The sequence below is a fragment of the Cherax quadricarinatus genome, chromosome 10, assembly GCF_038502225.1.
Source record: "Cherax quadricarinatus isolate ZL_2023a chromosome 10, ASM3850222v1, whole genome shotgun sequence".
In the NCBI taxonomy this organism is placed as follows: domain Eukaryota; kingdom Metazoa; phylum Arthropoda; class Malacostraca; order Decapoda; family Parastacidae; genus Cherax; species Cherax quadricarinatus.
In genome coordinates, this window is record NC_091301.1 from 13,500,132 (window position 1) to 13,523,528 (window position 23,397).

A 23,397-nucleotide genomic window follows, 5' to 3' on the forward strand; every position below is an offset into this window, starting at 1 on the left:
TCATTTAGTAGAGTAGTACATGCACAATATATACTGTGCATGTACTACTCTACTATTGTGCATGTATCCTTCTCTTTGTGTGTGGGAAAATGTATATTTCATGTGGTAAAATTTTTTTTTTCATACTTTTGGGTGTCTTGCACGGATTAATTTTATTTCCATTATTTCTTATGGGGAAAATTCATTCGCATAACGATTATTTCGCATAACAATTACCCCTCTTGCACGGATTAAAATCGTTAACCGGGGGTCCACTGTATCATTTTTTTTTTTTTAACACGTCGGCTGTCTCCCACCGAGGCAGGGTGACCCAAAAAGAAAATACTTTCATCATCATTCAACACTTTCACGTCACTCACACATAATCACTGTTTTTGCAGAGGTGCTCAGAACACAACAGTTTAGAAGCATATACGTATAAAGATACACAACATATCCCTCCAAACTGCTAATATCCTGAATGCATCCTTTAGAGTGCAGGCATTGTACTTCCCATTTCCAGGACTCAAGTCCGGCTATATAAAATTAACTGATTTCCCTGAATCCCTTCACTAAATATTACCCTGCTCACACTCCAACAGATCGTCAGGTCCCAAATACCATTCGTCTCCATTCACTCCTATCGAACACTCTCATGCACGCCTGCTGGAAGTCCAAGCCCCTCGCCCACAAAACCTCCCTTACCCCTTCCTTCCAACCTTTTCAAGGATGACCCGTATCCCGCCTTCCTTCCCCTACAGATTTAAATGCTCTCCATGTCATTCTACTTTGATCCATTCTCTCTAAATGACCAAACCACCTCAACAACCCCTCTTCAGCCTTCTAACTAATACTTTTATTAACTCCACACCTTCTCCTAATTTCCACACTCCGAATTTTCTGCATAATATTTACACCACACATTGCCCTTAGACAGGACATCTCCACTGCCTCCAACCGCCTCCTCGCTGCTGCATTCACAACCCAAGCTTCACACCCATATAAGAGTGTTGGTACTACTATACTTTCATACATTCCCTTTTTTGCCTCCATAGATAACATTTTTTGTCTCCACATATACCTCAATGTACCACTCACCTTTTTTCCCTCATCAATTCTATGATTAACCTCATCCTTCATAAATCCATCCGCCGACACGTCAACTCCTAAGTATCTGAAAACATTCACTTCTTCCATACTCCTCCTCCCCAATTTGATATCCAATTTTTCTTTATCTAAATCATTTGATACCCTCATCACCTTACTCTTTTCTATGTTCACTTTCAACTTTCTACCTTTACACACTCTCCCAAACTCATCCACTAAGCTTTGCAGTTTTTCTTTAGAATCTCCCATAAGCACAGTATCATCAGCAAAAAGCAACTGTGTCAATTCCCATTTTGTATTTAATTCCCCATAATTTAATCACACCCCTCTCCTGAATATCCTAACATTTACTTTTTTTACAACCGCATCTATAAATATATTAAACAACCATGGTGACATTACACATCCCTGTCTAAGACCTACTTTTACTGGAACATAGCCTCCCTCTCTTCTACACACCCTAACCTGAGCCTCACTATCTTCATAAAAACTCTTTACAGCATTTAGTAACTTACCACCTATTCCATATACATGTACTTGAAACATCTGCCACATTGCTCCCCTATCCACTCTATCATATGAATTTTCTAAATCCATAAATGCAATAAAAACTTCCCTATCTTTATCTGAATACTGTTCAAAGTATTTAGATTGCTCATCCGCAATCCTACATTCTGCCTTACCTCTAATTCTTTCAATTATAACCCTACCGTACACTTTTCCTGGTATACTCAGTAAACTTATTCCTCTATAATTTTTACAATCTCTTTTGTCCCCCTTCCCTTTATATAAAGGGACTATACATGCTCTCTGCCAATCCCTAAGCACCTTCCCCTCATTCATGCATTTATTAAACAAAAATACCAACCACTCCAACACTATATCCCCCGCTGCTTTTAACATTTCTGTCATGATCCCGTCAGTTCCAGCTGCTTTACCCCCTTTCATTCTACGTAATGCCTCACGCTTCCCCACACTCACATCCTGTTCTTCTGCACTCCTAAAAGATGGTAAACCTCCCTGGCCAGTGCATGAAATTACCGCTTCCCTTTCTTCGTTGACATTTAAAAGTTCCTCAAAATATTCTCGCCATCTACCCAAAACCTCCATCTCCCCATCTACTAACTCCCCTACTCTGTTTTTAACTGACAAATCCATTCGTTCTCTAGGCTTTCTTAACTTGTTTAACTCCAAATTTTTTTTTCTTATTTTCATTAAAATTTCTTGATAGTGCCTCTCCCACTCTATCTGCTCTCCTATTGCAGTCTCTCACCACTCTCTTCACCTTTCTTTTACTCTCCATATACTCTACTCTTCTTATAACACTTCTTCTTTGTAAAATCCTCTCATAAGCTAACTTTTTCTCTTTTATCATACCCTTTTCTTCATCATTCCACCAATCACTCCTCTTTCCTCCTGCACCCACCCTCCTATAACCACAAACTTCTGCCCCACATTCTAATACTGCATTTTTAAAACTATTCCAACCCTCTTCAGCCCCCCCACTACTCATACTTGCACCAGCCCACCTTTCTGCCAATAGTTGCTTATATCTCACCCAAACTTCCTCCTCCCTTAGTTTATACACTTTCACCTCCCTCTTGCTTATTGTTGCCATTTTCCTCATTTCCCATGTACCTTGTACTCTAACTGTAGCTACAACTAAATGATCCGATATATCAGTTGGGCCTTTATAAACGTGTACATCCTGGAGCCTACCCATCAACCTTTTATCCACCAATACATAATCTAACAAACTACTTTCATTACGTGCTATATCATACCTTGTATATTTATTTATCCTCTTCTTCATAAAATATATATTACTTATTACCAAACCTCTTTCTACACATAGCTCAATTAAAGGCTCTCCATTTTCATTTATCCCTGGCACCCCAAATTTACCTACTACTCCCTCCACAACATTTTTGCCCACTTTAGCATTGAAATCCCAAACCACCATTACTCTCACACTTGGTTCAAAATTCCCCACGCATTCACTCAACATTTCCCAAAATCTCTCTCTTTCCTCTACACTTCTCTTTTCTCCATGTGCATATACACTTACTATAACCCACTTTTCACATCCAACCTTTATTTTACTCCACATTATCCTTGAATTAGTACATTTATAGTCCCTCTTTTCCTGCCATAACTTATCCTTCAACATTATTGCTACTCCTTCTTTAGCTCTAACTCTATTTGAAACCCCTGACCTAATCCCATTTATTCCTCTCCACTGAAACTCTCCCATCCCCTTCAGCTTTGTTTCACTTAAAGCCAGGACATCCAGCTTCTTCTCATTCATAACATCCACAATCATCTCTTTCTTATCATTTGCACAACATCCACGCACATTCAGACTTCCCACTTTGACAATTTTCTTCTTCTTATTCTTTTTAGTAATTATTACAGGAAAAGGGGTTACTAGCCCATTGTTCCTGGCATGTTAGTTGACTTTTACAACACACATGGCTTACGGAGGAAAGATTCTTATTCCACTTCCCCATGGATATAAAAGGAACAGTAACCGAACCAAGAACTATTAAGATAAAATCTAAGAAAACTCAGATGAGTGTGTATAAATAAACATGTACATGTATGTGTAGTGTGACCTAAGTGTAAGTAGAAGTAGCAAGACGTACCTGTAATCTTGCATATTTATGAGACAGACAAAAGACACCAGCAATCCTACCATCATATAAAACAGTTACAAGCTTTCGTTTCACACTCACTTGGCAGGACGGTAGTACCCCCCTGGGTAGTTGCTGTCTACCAACCTACTATTCATATAACTTCTTGATGTAATTATGATTAGCAACATGCACTAAATAATTCAACATGTCTCATTTCCCCCTTGCAAAAAAAATTATTTGTACTTTACTGAAAGTAGAAAATTAAGTAGAAATGAAAATGTCACTAATTAATCAATTATAGTTAGCGACAGAAATAATTTAGAAGTTTGAAACCATATAGTTATGAGTGTATATAATATTTAGTTCAGTTTATTTTGAATCTGGTTGGCCTGTTTCACCATGTTTAGTTGTAACTGTATATATAGCATTACACAGTTGCTTATATTAATTCCAAACTTGATATACCATTACTTTTTGCATCTCTTAATTTGATCTCAGTTTAACAGATCTTAACAAACTCCTAATTTTCATGCTATAAAAGGCAAACATATGCCATAAATTGGTGACTTACTACTACTATTCATTTGATAAAGCATGAGTTTGTAAGTGCAGTAACCAACATAAATATGCACATCCATAAACAGATATTACAGAAAATGAGACTGCTCAACATAACCTGTTGTTTTAAATATATAATACTGAAATATATGTGTTCCTCATCTAAACTAGTATTTTGTAGGGTACTCTTCCTCTTGATGCACTCTTTAAGTCTCCTTGATACTGATAAGGTTAACATATGAAGGATAGAAAAGTCAATACAGTCCCACATCTGCTTATATAGGAATGGAACAGATTGCCTGCACATGTCAAAGCCAGTCATAGCATGAACCAGTTCAAGAAGAGAGCCAAAAGGTACCTAATGAATGTAGCAACAGAAAGGGAGATGAATGATTTATTTTTTTTATTTTTTAGGTAACACTCGTGTAAATGTAAATAACTATTTTTACCTTATTCCTAGTATATATCCTTTATATTATAATAATAAAATATTATATCCATTATAGTATAATAATAAGGTATTAATTAAAAGGACCCCAATGGAAATAAGTCACTCTGACTTTTTTGGGTTATCCCAGGTTCTCTACACATATGCTGCTATGTATGTAACTGTAAATCACTTGCCCCCACTCACTTCTATTTTATGCGCTCACACATGCCAGTTGGATGTCCAAGCCCTTTGCATGTATATACAGCTCTAATTTTTGTATATGATCTAGGAATTGTTAGTAAACTTAGCAAAAATAGACAGTAAGCATTCATGAAGGTATTAGTCTTAACTGCATTTTAAAAAGAAGCCAGGCAAATTATTGCTGGTCATTTCTCTACAAGTATCTCTTATATCAAAGTTTGCCATAAACTTTATAATTTATTTAATTTAGTGCTGTCTTTTATTCTACAATTATTTATAGTTGTAAACTAAAAGAGTTTGATTAATATATTTCTACTTACAGATATGTTTTAGACAGTTCTAAAAATTATGAATGTGAAGTTATAACTAGTAGGGCATTAATGATATTGTGTTTGGTGATGAGGTATTGTAGTTAAACACAGTTATATTCTTTGTATCTAAATATTATGGGTATTTTGGCTTGATTTGCTCTTTATTAACTACATTTATGAACAGCAGTATATTAGCTGTTGTAGATGTTAGCACACTGAGTTCATTATCAGTGCTAGTGCATACAAAAAGTGAAAAAGAAAGAAATTAATTTATAAACTTGTAGTAGTAACATGATTATGATTAATAAATTCTGTTGGTTAATTGCACTAGCAGTGAATGTGAGAAATACATGAATCAGTATGTAGATTGCAGTGGTGTAGTTGCAAGAATGAGTGAATAAGTGATAAGGTTGGATGATTGTGAATTTTAGTTAACAGGCCATTTGTTTTTCTCAGTGTCACATGGCCATTCTCCTTGAGGGAAGATTTTGTTACACAAAACACACAGCACACGCATGCATGCACGCGTGTGCAAATCACAGGTGAATTAGGTTTTTCAGTTTTATGTACCTCATTTAATAGGCACTGTCCATTTTTTCTATAAGACGCATTGGTAAACCTGTAGATAATTGCTTCACTTCATGCAGCACAGAATGAGGTAAACCCATGTCTCTCAGGAAGAGCAGGAGGGAAGGTGTAAAAGATGTTTTGAATAGTAGATGCTTCAGTATCCAACAGATGTGTGAGCAAGTTACAAGTTCTTTGAGATATTACGTAATGTGGAAGGGTAAGCATGCTCTGAAACTAACATTGGCTGAATGGATTCAGGGAAACTGGTTAACTGGGCTTGAGTTCTAGAAGTGGTGCTTACCTTCTGAAGTAATGCAGTGGTACCTCGGGATACGAACTTAATTCATTCCAAAAGGCTGTTCGAGTACTGATACCGAGCGAATTTGTTCCTATAAGGAATCATGTAAATCAGATTAATCCATTTCAGACCCCTAAAAATAAACTTACAAAAGCACTTACATAAGTACACTTACACAATTATTCGAGTTTTAAGCTGTTGGTATCCCGAGGTACTACTGTATGTGGTGGAGATGCTGTTGTTCACAGGATTAATTGAATTTAGGTTGGATAATTATATGAATGAGAGGGGTTGGATTTGAGTGGGACTTGCAAATGAGTGGATATAGTTATCAGACCTTATTTCTTGGGGAGCATTGAAAATTGGGTTTGGTAAATATTTTGTTAGTGGGATGGATTGTAAAGGACCTGCCTAGTATGGGCCAACAGGCCTGCTGCAGTGTTCCTCCTTTCTTATGTTCTTATTTGTGTATACCTGAATAAATTTACTTACCTAATCCATGCCACCAAGCTTATGTTTAATAACTTTCCAAATTTCGTCCATCGTATTTAAGACCATAAAGTTTCCAGGCCAGTCGTTAAAGTATGGAAAAATCACATTAATTTAGCCAGTTCTTTTTGTCTTTGGCAGTCTGGCATAGGACACCATCTTCCATGCAAAAGTTGCCCTGGCATTTCTCGAATTTGTCATGCAAAGAAACTTTTTAAAGGTGTAATAAGCATGTTGAGGTGGTTTGGTCATTTAGAGAGAATGGATCAAAGTAGAATGACATGGAGAGCATATAAATTTGTAGAGGAAGGAAAGCGGGGTAGGGGTCGTCCTCGAAAAGGTTGGAGGGAGGGGGTAAAGGAGGTTTTGTGGGTGAGGAGCTTGGACTTCCAGCAAGCATGCATGAGCGTGTTAAGATAGGAGTGAATGGAGACGAATGGTTTTTGGGACCTGACGAGCTGTTGGAGTGTGAGCAGGGTAATATTTAGTGAAGGGATTCAGGGAACCCAGTTATTTTTATATAGCCGGACTTGAATTCTGGAAATGGAAAGTACAGTACCTACACTTTAAAGGAGGGGTTTCGGATATTGGCAGTTTGGAGGGATGTGTAATAGGACGGTATATATATACAGTGGACCCTCGACCAACGATATTAATCCGTTCCTGAGAGCTCATCGTTAATCAAAATTATCGTTAGTCGAGTTAATTTTCCCCATAAGAAATAATGGAAATCAAATTAATCCGTGCAAGACATCCAAAAGTATTGAAAAAAAAATTTTTACCACATGAATATTAATTTTAATACACACAAATTGAAGAAGACATGTACAATTACATGACACTTACCTTTATTGAGGATCTGGTGATGATTGATGGGATGGGAGGAGGGGAGACTGTGGATGGTGTTAGTGTTTAGAAGGGGAATCCCCTTCCATTAGGACTTGAGGTGTCAAGTCCTTTTCTGGGGTTACTTCTCTTCTTCTTTTAATGCCACTAGAACCAGCTTGAGAGTCACTGGACCTCTGTCACACAACATATCTGTCCATAGAGGCCTGTACCTCCTGTTCCTTCATGACATTCCTAAAGTGTTTCACAACATTGTCAGTGCCACAATTAAACACTTTCAGATTTCAGTTCTTCACTGTCTATGTACTCCTTGAATTCCTGCACATATTTTTCAGCTGCTTTTTAGTCCAAACTGGCAGCCTCACCATGCCTTATCACACTATGTATGCCACTACGATTCTTAAATCTCTCAAACCAACCTTTGCTGGCCTTAAATTCACTCACATCACCACTAGTTGCAGGCATTTTTTCTAATTAAATCCTCATGCAACTTCCTAGCCTTTTCACATATGATCGCTTGAGAGATGCTATCTCCTGCTATCTGTTTTTCGTTTATCCACACCAATAACAGTCTCTCAACATCTTCTGTCACTTGCGATCTCAGTTTCGAAAACATAGTTACACCTTTGGCAAGAACAGCTTCCTTGATTGCCATTTTCTTGGCCACAATAGTAGTGATGGTTGATTGGGGTTTTGTGTACAACCTGGCCAGCTCGGAGACACACACTCCACTTTCATACTTAGCAATGATCTCTTTCTTCATATCCATAGTAATTCTCACCCTTTTTGCTGTAGGGTTGGCACTAGAAGCTTTCTTGGGGCCCATGGTGACTTATTTTGCAGGTGCAATCACTAAAAACGCTGTGATAAAATGAAATGTTCCGATTGTATGTTTGGATGGGACCGCGGTGGCTGGCTGGCTTGTAAACACTGGCCACAAGTGGACGGGTCTCAGACGGAACGAATCGTGTTGGTCGAGTTTTTTAGCACTAGTCTAGGCAAAATTTTTGCGTTAAAATGTATCGCTAGTCGGATTTAACATTAGACGATGCCATCATTGGTCAAGGGTCCACTGTAATTGGGGCCCTGATATTATATTCTATTGGGAGTTTATTACATTATTTCAGGTCACTTTTTATATTGTATCTTTATATATGCTTCTAAACTCTTGTACAGTAGGGCCCCACTTATACGGCAGGTTAGGTTCCAGGCTACCGCCGTAAAGCAGAAACCGCCATAAAGTGGAACACCCTTTTACACTAACATATATTAAGTTAGCAATAGAACCAGGCATCAAAAAACAATAAAAAAGTACAATACAAACATAGTGCACTCATTACTTACCTTAAAATATTTATAGTCTTAATCTAGGGTGAGACAAGTAGTATTTATTGTAAGAAATCAAGTGTGGTATGTATGGTAGTCAGCCAGGCTACCTTACCAGGCCACCCCACCCACACATACTATTCTATGATATTTAAGCATCCCAGAGCGGTAAAATGTATATACAGTTCACTCATTACTTACCTTAAAATATTTGTAGTCTTAATGTAGGGTCAGGAGTAAGTAAATGAGATAAAACGAATAAATGAGAGAGAGAAAGAATGAGTGCATGAGAGGGGACAGGCGCAGAGTTATGTAAACAAACCAGGCGAAGGTAAGTTTTGTAAACAAAGTGTACACATCTGGTTTGTGTACAAGTTACATTGTGTACAGGTTATCTCTACATTGATATGGTAGAATAAATAAAGAAGAACACTCCCATTCTCATGTAACATCATTTTGAGAAGAAATGATGCTCTGAGTGAAGGCAATGGAAATAAGTCACTCTGACTTTTTTGGGTTATCCTAGGTTCTCTACACATATGTTGTTATGTATGATGATCTATGTAACTGTATTTGTGTATACCTGAATAAACTTACATACATACGAAAGGAATAATTTTCTACAGTTACCCCCAGTAACACATTTTCTCTTATGTTAGATTAGAGAAAATATTATTCTTGCCGTCACTTGGACAAGTTATCTGGCTACCGCATCTCATATTTATGTTTATTTATTCTATTGTGGGGTGTATTTACCATCTTTTTATGTTATGTATCGTGTTTATTATATAATTTTGAAAAAAAATATCATGGATGGATTAATGAAAATGTGTATTTAACGTAATATACGACATTTAAATGAGACTCGATGATTATTATTATCATTACTAATATGACGTCTGGAGACTTAAGACACTCTTACTGATTTTAATGTGTACCTGCATGCCAGCACAGTATGTAAGTTTATTTAGGTACAGGTATACATAAGTATAATTATCAGAGTATATATAAAATATGAAATAACTTTTAAAAACATTTGAAATTTTGGAGTTTCCAGACAAAATGGAGAGACTTAGTGCTTACTGAGCTCACTGAGAATGTAAACAAACAGGGTGGGGCGCGGTGACCGTATTAGAAAGTCAGGTGGGGGAGCCATATAGCGAGTTTTGGTCATAATTTGAAATGACCGTATTAGCGGTACGCCGTAAAGTGAAACGCCGTAAAGCGGGGCCCTACAGTATCTGGCCACCTCTGCAAAAACAGTGATTATGTGTGATTGAGGTGAAAGTGTTGATGATGATGAAAGTATTTTTGTTTTGGGGATTTTCTTTCTTTTTGGGTCACCCTGCCTAGGTGGAAGATGGCTGACTTGTTGAAAAAAAAAAAAGCATGCATATTTGTGATGCCTACTGTAGATGTTTGTAATGCTATGAAGCACAGATTTAAATATCTATACTGTATAAGAGTACAGTATAATTTATTTATTTTTATTTATTATTAATTTGGACACGATACATAGGAGTACAAAGAAATAGTGGTTAAGTGTAACATGCCAAAAGCCCCTTGTATGCAGAGCATTATGGGCAGGCTTAAGATTAACTAAGCAATGATATATTCAGTGGTAAACATTATTGTAAACAAATAACAATTAAGCACAAATGAGTATTTCCAAGACAGGTCATATGGTCATTTACTGAGTTGCTGAGCATTCAGTTGAATGGAGTATTCTGTTAGGTAATGTAATTAAAAATAACAAAGTTTGATAGGGTCACAGGTTAAACATTTATGAGATACAATTATTCAGTATTTATTTAGTTGTGGGCGAGTAAGTGATTTTTAAGAAGAGACTTGAATTTTTAAACAGACAGTGTTTCTTTTATATTCACAGGTAATAACAGGCATACAAATTATTTAATTATTATTCACCAGGTTGGCATGAAAGGAAACCCAAAAATAAATAGAGGATTAGATGGAGATGTCATTGTGGCAGAAGTTCGAGCCACCAGTCACAAACCAGATGAAATTTATGGCATAATCGAGCGTCTCTCACCTGGTACACGGAAATTGGAGCTCTTTGGACGACCACATAATGTGCAACCAAACTGGTTTGTATACCTCATACTTATTTTATAATACTGGCTTATAGGTTTGTAATGTATGTTTATGTATTTGCTACTTGTGCAAATACACAATGAAGTTAAATTATTATAGAAAAATGAGTAAATATGTAATATCTAGCCTTTTTTTTCACTAACTTCTGCAGCATAGCAAAACACCATTGCTGTATAATAGCTGATTCAAAAAGCAATTTGCTAATCATTAATTTACTAATAACAGACTGCTTCTCTCTGTTGTCTTTACTACTACTTGTGTGTTCACATACAAACTGTATTTTCTTACACCATGTTTGTCTCTTCATCTCAGCCATCCTCTCTCAACCTGAAACTCACTCGTACACTATAAATTTCAAATTAATTTTTGTACTATAATTTTATCATCCTTGTATTTCACATGTTCCTTAGATTGTCTATGTCTAGTCATTTTAGGCTCATGCTATACCAGTGTTACCACACAGGCTTGAAACTATATAGCCACACCTCTGCCTATTTTTTCTTACTAAATAGTTTATATTGCACTACCCACTCAACAGATGCATTTCAGATTATGATTTCTAAAATCTTACCGACTGATTTTACTTCAAACTTCCATTCTTTATAGTGCTAGTTTTTTTTAAAACTGACCATCTCCCACTAAGGTAGGGTTACCTGACAAAGAAAACACTTTCACTGTCACTCATTCAATCACTGTTTTGCCAGAAGGGTGCCAACATCATAGTTCAGATGACCTTCCAACCTGCAACATCCTTAACCCCTCCTCCAGAGTGTAGGCACTTTACTTCCCACCTCCAGGACTCAAGCCTGGTTAAGTGGTTTCCCTGAATCCTTTAATGTGTGTTACCTTACTCTACTCCAACAGCTCATCAAGTCCCAAAAACCATTTGCCTCCACTCCCATCTAAAACTCTCACACAGAAAACCTTTACCCCCTCCTCTCAGCCTTTCTTAGAATGACCCCTACTCCACCTTCTCTCCACTACAGATTTATGCACACTCCAAGTCATCCTGTTTTGTTTCATCCTCTCTAAATGTCCAAACCACCTCAACAGCTTCTCCTCAGTTTGCTGTTACTTTCTAGCTGATTGCTGTGCTTCGTGCAAAATTATGAGTGCAGCATTTTTATTTTAACCCTTAAACTGTCCAAAAGTAGATCTATGTTGACGTGCGTAGTGCTCCGAACGTAGATCTTCATCCGATTTTACATGCTTTCGAATGAAGAAACTCTAGGTCGGAGCGCTACACATGTCAAAATAGATCTACGTTTGGACAGTTTAAGGGTTAAAATTCATATGTACAAACTCTCTAAAGGATTACATGCTTTTAGTAAATGCATATAGTGTACTGTACATATGTATATGCAGTTCTTTCATATATCATTCTTTCCCTGTTTCAGGGTTACTCTTGGAAATCAGTTAGAAGGAGTCAATTTGCTGGAGGAAGATCTAGTAAAATCCTTTAAGGAAAGATATCCAGATGGTATCTGTCGTAAGCCATCCTCACAGTAATTGGTAAGATTTAGGCCTAATGTTTTCATTTAGCATAAAATTAAATAAAAATACAAGTGTAGCACATCACTGCTGAATTGTTTTAAAGCAGTCTTGAATAGGCTGTGGATGTTCTCACGTGTCCATAATTGTTAACACTATTTATGTACATAAAATACAACATTAGCAAAATATTTAATTTTTAGAAGTGTGTGTAATGACTAGCTGGAATACATTTTCAGGTTTTAATCCATAATTATAACATCTTTTCAGGAAATAAGTGATGTAATTATTTCAGTTGCTTTGTATTCACAATGTTCAGATGGAAAAAAAAAATGCTGAAAAGATCTCATTACAAAACTACAAAAACACCATAGGTGTGTAGTACAGGTTGACCATCACTAATCCGGCATGTAAACGTTCATTCTTGTTCACTTATAATACTGTGTTGCTCTAGACCTTTTAGCCATTCACCTGTCAACTGAATTAACCTGTCAACAGACACACTAGCTGAAATTAGTGCCAGAGTAGTGATGGCTGATCTGTAGTAAAGTTCCAAAACCATGACAAAAGCTGTAGATGTGTGGCACTAAAGTCACAAAGCCATACCAAATTCCAAAGATATGTAGCACTGAAGAAGTATACAGTAAATCAATATAATAGATTAATAGAGGGGATTCTCAGAGTACTAAATTAGAATGTTAAAATACAGTGGACCCCCGGTTAACGATATTTTTTCATTCCAGAAGTATGTTCAGGTGCCAGTACTGACTGAATTTGTTCCCATAAGGAATATTGTGAAGTAGATTAGTCCATTTCAGACCCCCAAACATACACGTACAAATGCACTTACATAAATACACTTACATAATTGGTCGCATTGGGAGGTGATCGTTATGCGGGGGTCCACTGTATTACAGAAGCAGCCCTAAAATAATATTCCTTTTATTGTACTTTACATAATTGACAGATATACTGCAATAAACATTGTAGCTAAACAGGTATTAAAAGTACAGTTTAGCTAGTAGATTTTATTTCAAGTTTGTTAATATTGAGGTCCTTAATATTGAGGGTTTACTGTATTTTGAAAACGTAAATCTGTATTTTGGGTAGATCACGTTCAGTTGACTGACACAAGTATGGTAATCAGATACAAAGATGAATCTTAAAGTTGCATCGCAGCTGAGGCAAACACTTGTAGGTTTTAATGTGTCTTCATCCCTATTGCAGACTTGATTACTTATTTTAAGTTTCTACATAACTTAAACTTTTCTTTTTAACTTTGAGACATTAAGTGCAGTATTTTTATTGTACCATTTATTTAATATATTTATGTCACCCTGCCTCGGTGGGAAATGGCAGATGTGTTAAAAAAAAATTACAGTGGAACCCCGAGTTTCGGCTGTAATCCATTCCAGGAGCTAGGCCTAAAGTCGAAGCAATATCTCCCATAAGAAATAATGTAAATCCAATTAATCCGTTCCACCCAAAAATATTCACAAAAAATTCATTTTTTTAAAGAATAAATACTATGGTTTTACATACAGAAAAGAATGAGAAATAAATATAAAGCACTAATTTTAATGGATAAATGAACATTTAAATCAGTTTTACCCTTATTGAAGACTCTTGTTGGCATATGAGAGAGAGGCAGGAGAGTTTGTTTGGAGGCAGGACAAGATAGTCCTCCAGTATGTCACTAATATAAACTCTACGGCTTATTTATCTAGCACAGTTCATCTAATATGACATAATAAACTATTAATAACATAGAAACATGATATATACTCTAGAATGAATAAAATTTGTCGTATGTCTGAGACAGAGACAAGCAGACAGAAAGACAGACACACAGGAAGACAAAGACAGATATATCTGCAGCAGTGACAACAAATAGAGAGTTCAAGAGTAAGAGCCTTTCTTGCCACAATCTCCAGTGCAAAATTCGGACTTCCTCTTAGGGACCATGGTGAAATTTACTGTCCAGTTAGTACAGTATGATGCTGCCTGCATGGTGCATTGCCGCCGCGAGTATCATCAAATATTGTACAGTGGTATGTATCAGCTGGCCCAGCCCAGCTGCCAGATGTACGGTCGTAAGTCGAGTGGACGTATGTCGAGCAGGTCATAAGTCGGGTGGTAGGTGTATACATATGCACGATTTCAGGTACGTCTTGCTACTTACACTTAGGTCACACTGCACATACATGTACCAGCATATACACCTACCATCCGACTTACGACGACTCGACTTACGACCGTGTTTTTTATGCCAAATTTCTGGGAAATAAATAAGTGTTTGTGTTGTACACAGTGTTTATCTTAAACCTTACAGTATAAAATACAGTACTAACAGTATAAAAAGTAAAGTAAAACATGAAATACAAAAATTTTATGTTGATATTCAGTAGTAAAGTTCGACTTACGACCGGTTTCTCGGAACCGAACTCGGCCGTAAGTCGGATGGTAGGTGTATATACATACCCCTCAGGGTTTTCTTCTATTTTCTTTCTAGTTCTTGTTCTTGTCTATTTTCTCTTATCTCCATGGGGAAGTGGATCAGAATTCTTCCTCCGTAAGCCATGTATGTTGTAAGAGGCGACTAAAATGCCAGGAGCAAGGGGCTAGTAACCCCTTCTCCTGTATATATTACTAAATGTGAAAGGAGAAACTTTCGTTTTTCCTTTTGGGCTAACCCGCCTCGGTGGGATACGGCTGATGTGTTGAAAGATTATATATATATATATACTATATATATATATATAAATGGGAAGTACAATGCCTGCACTTTAAAGGAGGGGTTTGGGATATTGGCAGTTTGGAGGGATATGTTGTGTATCTTTATATGTGTATGCTTCTAGACTGTTGTATTCTGAGCACCTCTGCAAAAACAGTGATAATGTGCGAGTGTGGTGAAAGTGTTGAATGATGATGAAAGTATTTTCTTTTGGGGGATTTTCTTTAATTTTTGGGTCACCCTGCCTCGGTGGGAGACGGCCGACTTGTTGGAAAAAAAAAAAAAAAATTTCTTCACTGTCCTCCACCACCAACTCTTCCACATCCTCCCCACTAACCTCCAACCCCAAGGACTTCCCCAATGCCACAATGGATTCCTCAACTGGCATAGGATTCTCAGGGTTAGCCTCAAACCCTTCAAAATCCCTTTTGTCTACACATTCTGGCCACAGTTTTTTCCAAGCAGAGTTCAATGTCCTCTTAGTCACTTCCTCCCAAGCCTTACCTATAATGTTTACACAATTGAGGATGGTAAAATGATCTTTCCAAAACTCTCTTAGAGTCAGTTGAGTTTCTGAGGTCACTACAAAGCACCTTTCAAACATAGCTTTTGTGTACAGTTTCTTGAAGTTGGAAATAACCTGCTGGTCCATGGGCTGCAGGAGAGGAGTGGTATTAGCTCATGTCCCTAGAAAGTCGCTCTGCCACATCTGTAGGATGACCAGGGGCACTGTCTAATACCAGGAGGCACTTAAGGTCTAATTTCTTTTCAATTAGGTAATTTTTCACATCGGGGGCAAATGCATGGTGTAACCAGTCATAGAAAAAGTCCCTAGTGACCCATGCCTTACTGTTTGCCCTCCACAGCACACACAAATTAGCCTTGAGGACATTGTTTTTCCTGAACACTCTGGGGGTTTCAGAGTGATACACCAATAAAGGCTTCACTTTGCAATCACCACTAGCATTGGCACACATCAACAAAGTAAGCCTGTCTTTCATAGGCTTATGTCCTGGGAGTGCCTTTTCCTCCTGAGTAATGTACGTCCTGCTTGGCATTTTCTTCCAAAACAGGCCTGTTTCGTCACAATTAAACACTTGTTCAGGTTTCAGTCCTTCACTGTCTATGTACTCCTTGAAGTCCTGCACATATTTTTCAGCCGCTTTGTGGTCCGAACTGGCAGCCTCACCATGCCTTATCACACTATGAATGCCACTACGCTTCTTAAATCTCTCAAACCAACCTTTGCTGGCCTTAAATTCACTCACATCACTAGTTGCTGGCATTTTTTTAATTAAATCGTCATGCAACTTCCTAGCCTTTTCACATATGATCGCTTGAGAGATGCTGTCTCCTGCTATCTGTTTCTCGTTTATCCACACCAATAACAGTCTCTCAACATCTTCGAGTACTTGCGATCTCAGTTTCGAAAACATAGTTGCACCTTTGGCAAGAACAGCTTCCTTGATTGCCGTTTTCTTGCCCACAATAGTAGCGATGGTTGATTGGGGTTTATTATACAACCTGACCAGCTCAGAGATACGCACTCCACTTTCATATTTATCAATGATCTCTTTCTTCATCTCCATAGTAATTCTCACCCTTTTTGCTGTAGGGTTGGCACTAGAAGCTTTCTTGGGGCCCATGGTGACTTATTTTGCAGGTGCAATCACTAAAAAGGCTGTGATAATATGAAATGTTCCAGTTGTATGTTTGGAAGCGACCGCGGTGGCTGGCTGGCTTGTAAACACTGGCACCAAAGGGACAAGTGAGGTGCGCTCAGGCCAAAGTGGACACGTATGGTACGGAACGAATAGCGCTGGTCGGGTTTTTAAGCGCTAGTTGAGGCAAAATTTTTGCGTTTAAATGAATCGCTAGTCAGATTTATCGTTAATCGATGCCATCGCTGGTTGAGGGTCCACTGTATACTCAAAAATTCTAGCGGCTTCCAATCAAGCAGGAGAAAGCTGGTAGGCCCACATGCGAGAGAATGGGTCTGTGTAGTCAATGTGCACCATATAAAAAAAAATCCTGCAGCACGCAGTGCATAATGAGAAAAAAAAAAAAAAAACCACCGTGTTTTTGGATTAAAAACCCGACTTTGTGGTGTATATTCGTATAGTATTTATAGTTGTATTCTCGTTTTCTTGGTCTCATTTGATAGAATGGAAAACATATAACAGAAATTGAGGTGATTTTGATTGGGTTTACTATGAAAAGAACCTTGAAATAGAGCTCAAATTAGGGGAAATGTTTGATTTTTGCTGATATTCAAAAGTAAACAAATGATGTCATTGTCCAATAAATGTCCAACTAGTCATTCTAATATACAGTCATGAATGGGTTGACATTATTTATACAATTATGTATTACAATATTGCAGTAGTCTGCATAACGGCAAATCTTCTATTTTTTGTTTGAATAAAAATTGAAAATAGAAAGCAAGAGTAATATCAGAGGGGGCCTGGAGATGTGACTGATAAACAAAGAAAATGTTATTTTAGAGCCAGGAATGTCTGCATTGTTCATTCTGGACCCTATTTTGAAATTGGCATATTTTTTAATTTGCTTGAAATTGGCCAAATTGCAAATTTCTGACCATGTTATTAGGTAGTTGAGATCTGTAAATGGGCAGTTTCTTGTACTCAATCGATAGAACAAATGAAGTTCTAAAGAAATAGCTATGAGTTTGGTCGACTGGAACAATGGAATTAGCCGAAAATATGGCTCAAAGTGGGCGAAATCACCGATTCGTAAATATCACCGAGGTCGCTAACTTGAGTATAATTCCGTCAGTTTTCCATCAAATTTCGTTTTTTTGGTGTCATTACAATCGGGAAAAGATTCTCTATCATTTCATAAGAAAAATTTTTTTTTTTTTTTTTTGAAATTTTGCGACACCAGGAGACACTTCAGGATTGGGGGTTGCGACAGTCAAAGGGTTAAGCGCTAGTCGAGGCAAAATTTTTGCGTTTAAATGAATCGCTAGTCAGATTTATCGTTAATCGATGCAATCGCTAGTTGAGGGTCCACTGTATATATATTATTCTAGGTAGTAGGTTGGTAGACAGCAACCGCCCAGGGAGGTACTACCGTCCTGCCAAGTGAGTGTAAAACGAAAGCCTGTAATTGTTTTACATGATGGTAGGATTGCTGGTGTCTTTTTTTCTGTCTCATGAACATGCAAGATTTCAGGTAAGTCTTGCTACTTCTACTTACATTTAGGTCACACTACACATATATGTACAAGCATATATATACACATCCCTCTGGGCTTTCTGCTATTTTCTTTCTAGTTCTTGTTTATTTCCTCTTATCTCCATGGGGAAGTGGAACAGAATTCTTCCTCCGTAAGCCATGCGTGTTGTAAGAGGCGACTAAAATGCCGGGAGCAAGGGGCTAGTAACCCCCCCTTCTGTATAAATTACTAAATTTGAAAAGAGAAACTTTTGTTTTCCTTTTTGGGCCACGCTGCCTCAGTGGGATACGGCCGGTTTGTGGAAAGAAAGAAAAGTATATATATATTTTTTTTTTATTATCACACCGGCCGATTCCCACCAAGGCAGGGTGGCCCGAAAAAGAAAAACTTTCACCATCATTCACTCCATCACTGTCTTGCCAGAAGGGTGCTTTACACTACAGTTTTTAAACTGCAACATTAACACCCCTCCTTCAGAGTGCAGGCACTGTACTTCCCATCTCCAGAACTCAAGTCCGGCCTGCCGGTTTCCCTGAATCCCTTCATAAATGTTACTTTGCTCACACTCCAACAGCACGTCAAGTATTAAAAACCATTTGTCTCCATTCACTCCTATCAAACACGCTCACGCATGCCTGCTGGAAGTCCAAGCCCCTCGCACACAAAACCTCCTTTACCCCCTCCCTCCAACCCTTCCTAGGCCGACCCCTACCCCGCCTTCCTTCCACTACAGACTGATACACTCTTGAAGTCATTCTGTTTCGCTCCATTCTCTCTACATGTCCGAACCACCTCAACAACCCTTCCTCAGCCCTCTGGACAACAGTTTTGGTAATCCCGCACCTCCTCCTAACTTCCAAACTACGAATTCTCTGCATTATATTCACACCACACATTGCCCTCAGACATGACATCTCCACTGCCTCCAGCCTTCTCCTCGCTGCAACATTCATCACCCACGCTTCACACCCATATAAGAGCGTTGGTAAAACTATACTCTCATACATTCCCCTCTTTGCCTCCAAGGACAAAGTTCTTTGTCTCCACAGACTCCTAAGTGCACCACTCACTCTTTTTCCCTCATCAATTCTATGATTCACCTCATCTTTCATAGACCCATCCGCTGACACGTCCACTCCCAAATATCTGAATACGTTCACCTCCTCCATACTCTCTCCCTCCAATCTGATATTCAATCTTTCATCACCTAATCTTTTTGTTATCCTCATAACCTTACTCTTTCCTGTATTCACCTTTAATTTTCTTCTTTTGCACACCCTACCAAATTCATCCACCAATCTCTGCAACTTCTCTTCAGAATCTCCCAAGAGCACAGTGTCATCAGCAAAGAGCAGCTGTGACAACTCCCACTTTGTGTGTGATTCTTTATCTTTTAACTCCACGCCTCTTGCCAAGACCCTCGCATTTACTTCTCTTACAACCCCATCTATAAATATATTAAACAACCACGGTGACATCACACATCCTTGTCTAAGGCCTACTTTTACTGGGAAAAAATTTCCCTCTTTCCTACATACTCTAACTTGAGCCTCACTATCCTCGTAAAAACTCTTCACTGCTTTCAGTAACCTACCTCCTACACCATACACTTGCATCATGGTGTAGGAGGTGGACCCAGTGGACCCTCGGGTAACGGTGGCATCAGCTAATGCCAAAATCGGATTGTGACACATTTTTGCATCAAAATATTGGCTCGGCTAACGCCCGAGAACTCGGTTAAGGACACTCATCCCGAACGTGTCCGTGCGGCCTGAGCTCATGTAAAGCCAGTGTGCCATTGATTACAAGCCAGGGAGGACGATTCCACGCATACATGCAATATACATTGTTTTTAGTGCTTGTAACTGCTAAATAAGCCACCATGGGCCCAAAGAAAGCTTCTAGTGCCAGCCCTGTGGTAAAGAAGAAAGGAAGCACAATAGAATTCAAGAAAAAACTCGTAGCAAAGTACCATGGAGGAGGAAGAGAGAGGGGAGAATGTGCCTTCTGCAGTGATTCAGTGATTCTACAATATGTATGATACTAAAGCAGCAGGTATCGATAAAGGCTATAGTGCCAGCCAGCGATAAAGTGTAGAATTAACAATGTAGCAAGTAAGTTAAGTGAGTAAGCAATAGAAAAACAACACGAAAGTAACTTTCCAATGTTGTTGGATGTGTATCAGGCCAATGAACATACGTCGGCTTGCTATCTTCCACCACCCTAAACCTCTGCCAGCATCTCCTCCACCAAACTAATTAAACTAACATCTCCTCCAAGGTAAGTGTAAATATAAAAGGACCCCAATGGAAATACCTAAGTCACTCTGACTTTTTTGGGTTATCCTAGGTACTTTACACATATGCTGCTGTGTATGATAATCTATGTATGTAACTGTATTTGTGTACACATGAATAAACTTACTTATTTATAAATTAAAATGTATATATGTCTTATTTATAAATTACATACATTGTTTAAGTGTGAATAGTGGTGGTGGGTTCTGCCTCCACCTCCCTCACCACTATGTACGGCTTGTCTCAGTGGCCCTTATAAGCCCAACACCACCACCACCACCACCACTTACTCCTCACATACATTATGACATATTTTATTCATTCTATAGTATATATCATGTTTCTATGTTATTTATATTGTTTATTGTGTCATATTAGATGAATTATGATAGATAAATAAGCCGTAGAGATGATATTAGCGTCATATTGAAGCATAATAAACTTGTCTCCCTCTCGCCTCCTACCTGTCTTCCATACACCAACAAGAGTCAATAAAGGTAAGTGTGATGTTAAATGTTCATTTATCCATTTTATTAGTGCTTTATATTTATTTGTCATTGTTTTCTGTATGTATATCTATATTTAATCTTTAAAAAAAAAAATTTTTTTGTTAATACTTTTGGCTGTCTGAAACGGATTAATTGGATTTCCATTATTTCTTATGGGGAAAATTAATTCAGCTAACAGCAAAATCGGTTAAAGGCAAGCTCTCTGGAATTTATTTATTTATTTATTTATTTATTTATAATTTGAGCACACTTACAGAGGTACAAAAAAAAATACAGATAAGAGCAGCATGCCAAAGCCACTTATACTATGCATAGCATTACGGGCTGGCTTAAAATTAACTTAAGATTAACTAAGCAATGATGAAATCAGTGAAAAACATTAATGTAAACTGATTACTATAAAGCACAAGTGAGTATTACAAAGACAGGTCATATGGTTGCATGCATTGTTGTAAATTCAGTAGAATGGAGTATTCTGTTAGGTAGTGAATTTAAAAAATAATAAAGTTAGATTGGGTTTTAGGTTTAACATTTATGTGATATAATTGTGAGAAACATTTAAGATATACAATTTATAAGGTTCAGTTATTCAGTATTTATTTGGTTTTGGGTGAGTAAGTGATCTTTGAGAAGAGACTTGAATTTATAAACAGGTAGTGTTTCTTTTATATTAACAGGTAATGAATTCCAGATTTTAGGGCCTTTTATGTGCATTGAGTTTTTGCATAGCGTGAGATGGACACGAGGAATATCAAAGAGTGATCTGTGCCTTGTGTTATGGTCATGTGTTCTGTTGAGGTTGGCAAGGAGATGTTTGAGGGGAGGGTTAATATCAGAGTTGAGTGTTCTATGTATGTAATAGGTGCAGTAATAAGTATGGATGTTTTGTATGGTGAGTAGGTTGAGTGTATTGAATATTGGTGGAGTGTGCTGCCTGTAGTGAGAATTTGTTATCATTCTAACTGCAGCCTTTTGTTGGGTAATTAGTGGTCTGAGATGGTTACTTGTTGTTGAGCCCCATGCACAAATTCCATAGGTGAGATAGGGGTAAATAAGAGAGTGATATAGGGCCAGGAGGGCTGACTGTGGAGCATAGTACCGTATCTTCGATAGTATGCCTACAGTCTTGGAAATTTTCTTAGAAATTTGTTGTATATGTGTATGAAATTTGAGTCTATTATCAAGGTGGATTCCTAAGAATTTTCCCTCTGTTAGCTTTGTGATAGGTGATCCGTTTATCATTATGTTAAGAGGGACATCTGTAGCTCTGTTACCAAACTGAATGAAGTAGGTTTTGTCAATGTTTAGTGTAAGTTTGTTAGTACTCATCCAGGTAGATATTTTCTGTAATTCGGTATTTACAGTATTGGCTAGCGTGACTGGGCTCGGGTGGGAGAAGACGTATGTTGTGTCATCAGCAAATAGTGTGGGTTTGAGTAATTGAGAAGCATTTGGTAGGTCATTTATGTATAGGAGAAAGAGAAGAGGGCCAAGGACACTTCCCTGTGGGACACCAACTGTAATTGGTTGTGCAGAAGAGTTTGCCCCATTTGCGTACACATATTGGCTTCTGTTGCTGAGGTATGACTTGAGGTAGTTGAGGGAGTGCCCTCTTATACCATAGTGTGATAATTTTACGTGGAGCAAGTCATGGTCAACTGTATCAAAAGCTTTACGTAAGTCAATGAAGATCCCCAGTGGGACTTCTTTTTTCTCTATTGCAGTGTATATATGTTCTAGCATGTGTATAATAGCATCATTAGTATTTTTATTAGGCCTGAATCCAAATTGGCAGGGGTTGAGTATGTTTTGGGAGATAAGGTAGGAGTAGATTCGTTTATGAATTAATTTTTCGAAGATTTTTGAGAGAGGGTGTAAGTTGGATATTGGCCTATAGTTATTCAACTCTGTTTGGTCTCCTCCTTTGTGGATCGGGGTGACCCTTGTTATTTTGAGTACTGTAGGGAAGGTGGAGGATTCAATGGATTTGTTAAAGAGTGTTGCAATGATTGGTGATAGCACTTGGAGTAATGCCATTACCCAAGGGTCCACTATATATATATTAATATATATATTTATCCTAGGTAGTAGGTTGGTAGACAGCAACCGCCCAGGGAGGTACTACCGTCCTGCCAAGTGAATGTAAAACTGAAGCCTGTAACTGTTTTACACGATGGTAGGATTGCTGGCGTCTTTTTTTTTTCTGTCTCATACACATGCAAGATTTCAGGTATGTCTTGCTACTTCTACTTACACTTAGGTCACACTACACATACATGTACAAGCATATATATACACACCCCT

The 23,397-nt window shown here is 37.9% G+C and overlaps 2 protein-coding genes across 5 annotated transcripts in view; one reads left to right on the forward strand and one right to left on the reverse strand.

The window, feature by feature from the left end:
- The window catches only part of LOC128687950 (N6-adenosine-methyltransferase catalytic subunit), a 73,213-nt gene extending 58,471 nt beyond the window's left edge, over nucleotides 1-14,742 (forward strand). For all 4 annotated transcript variants that reach the window (XM_053775582.2, XM_053775585.2, XM_053775584.2 and 1 more), the window contains 2 exons: nucleotides 10,681-10,856; nucleotides 12,261-14,742. In XM_053775582.2, coding sequence (XP_053631557.1) covers nucleotides 10,681-10,856; nucleotides 12,261-12,372 — 288 coding nt within the window. In that variant the 3' untranslated portion in view covers nucleotides 12,373-14,742. The remainder of the gene's footprint in view (nucleotides 1-10,680; nucleotides 10,857-12,260) is intronic.
- Nucleotides 1-23,397, reverse strand: part of LOC128687961 (uncharacterized) — a 171,249-nt gene that overhangs the window by 56,156 nt on the left and 91,696 nt on the right. The window lies entirely within an intron of this gene.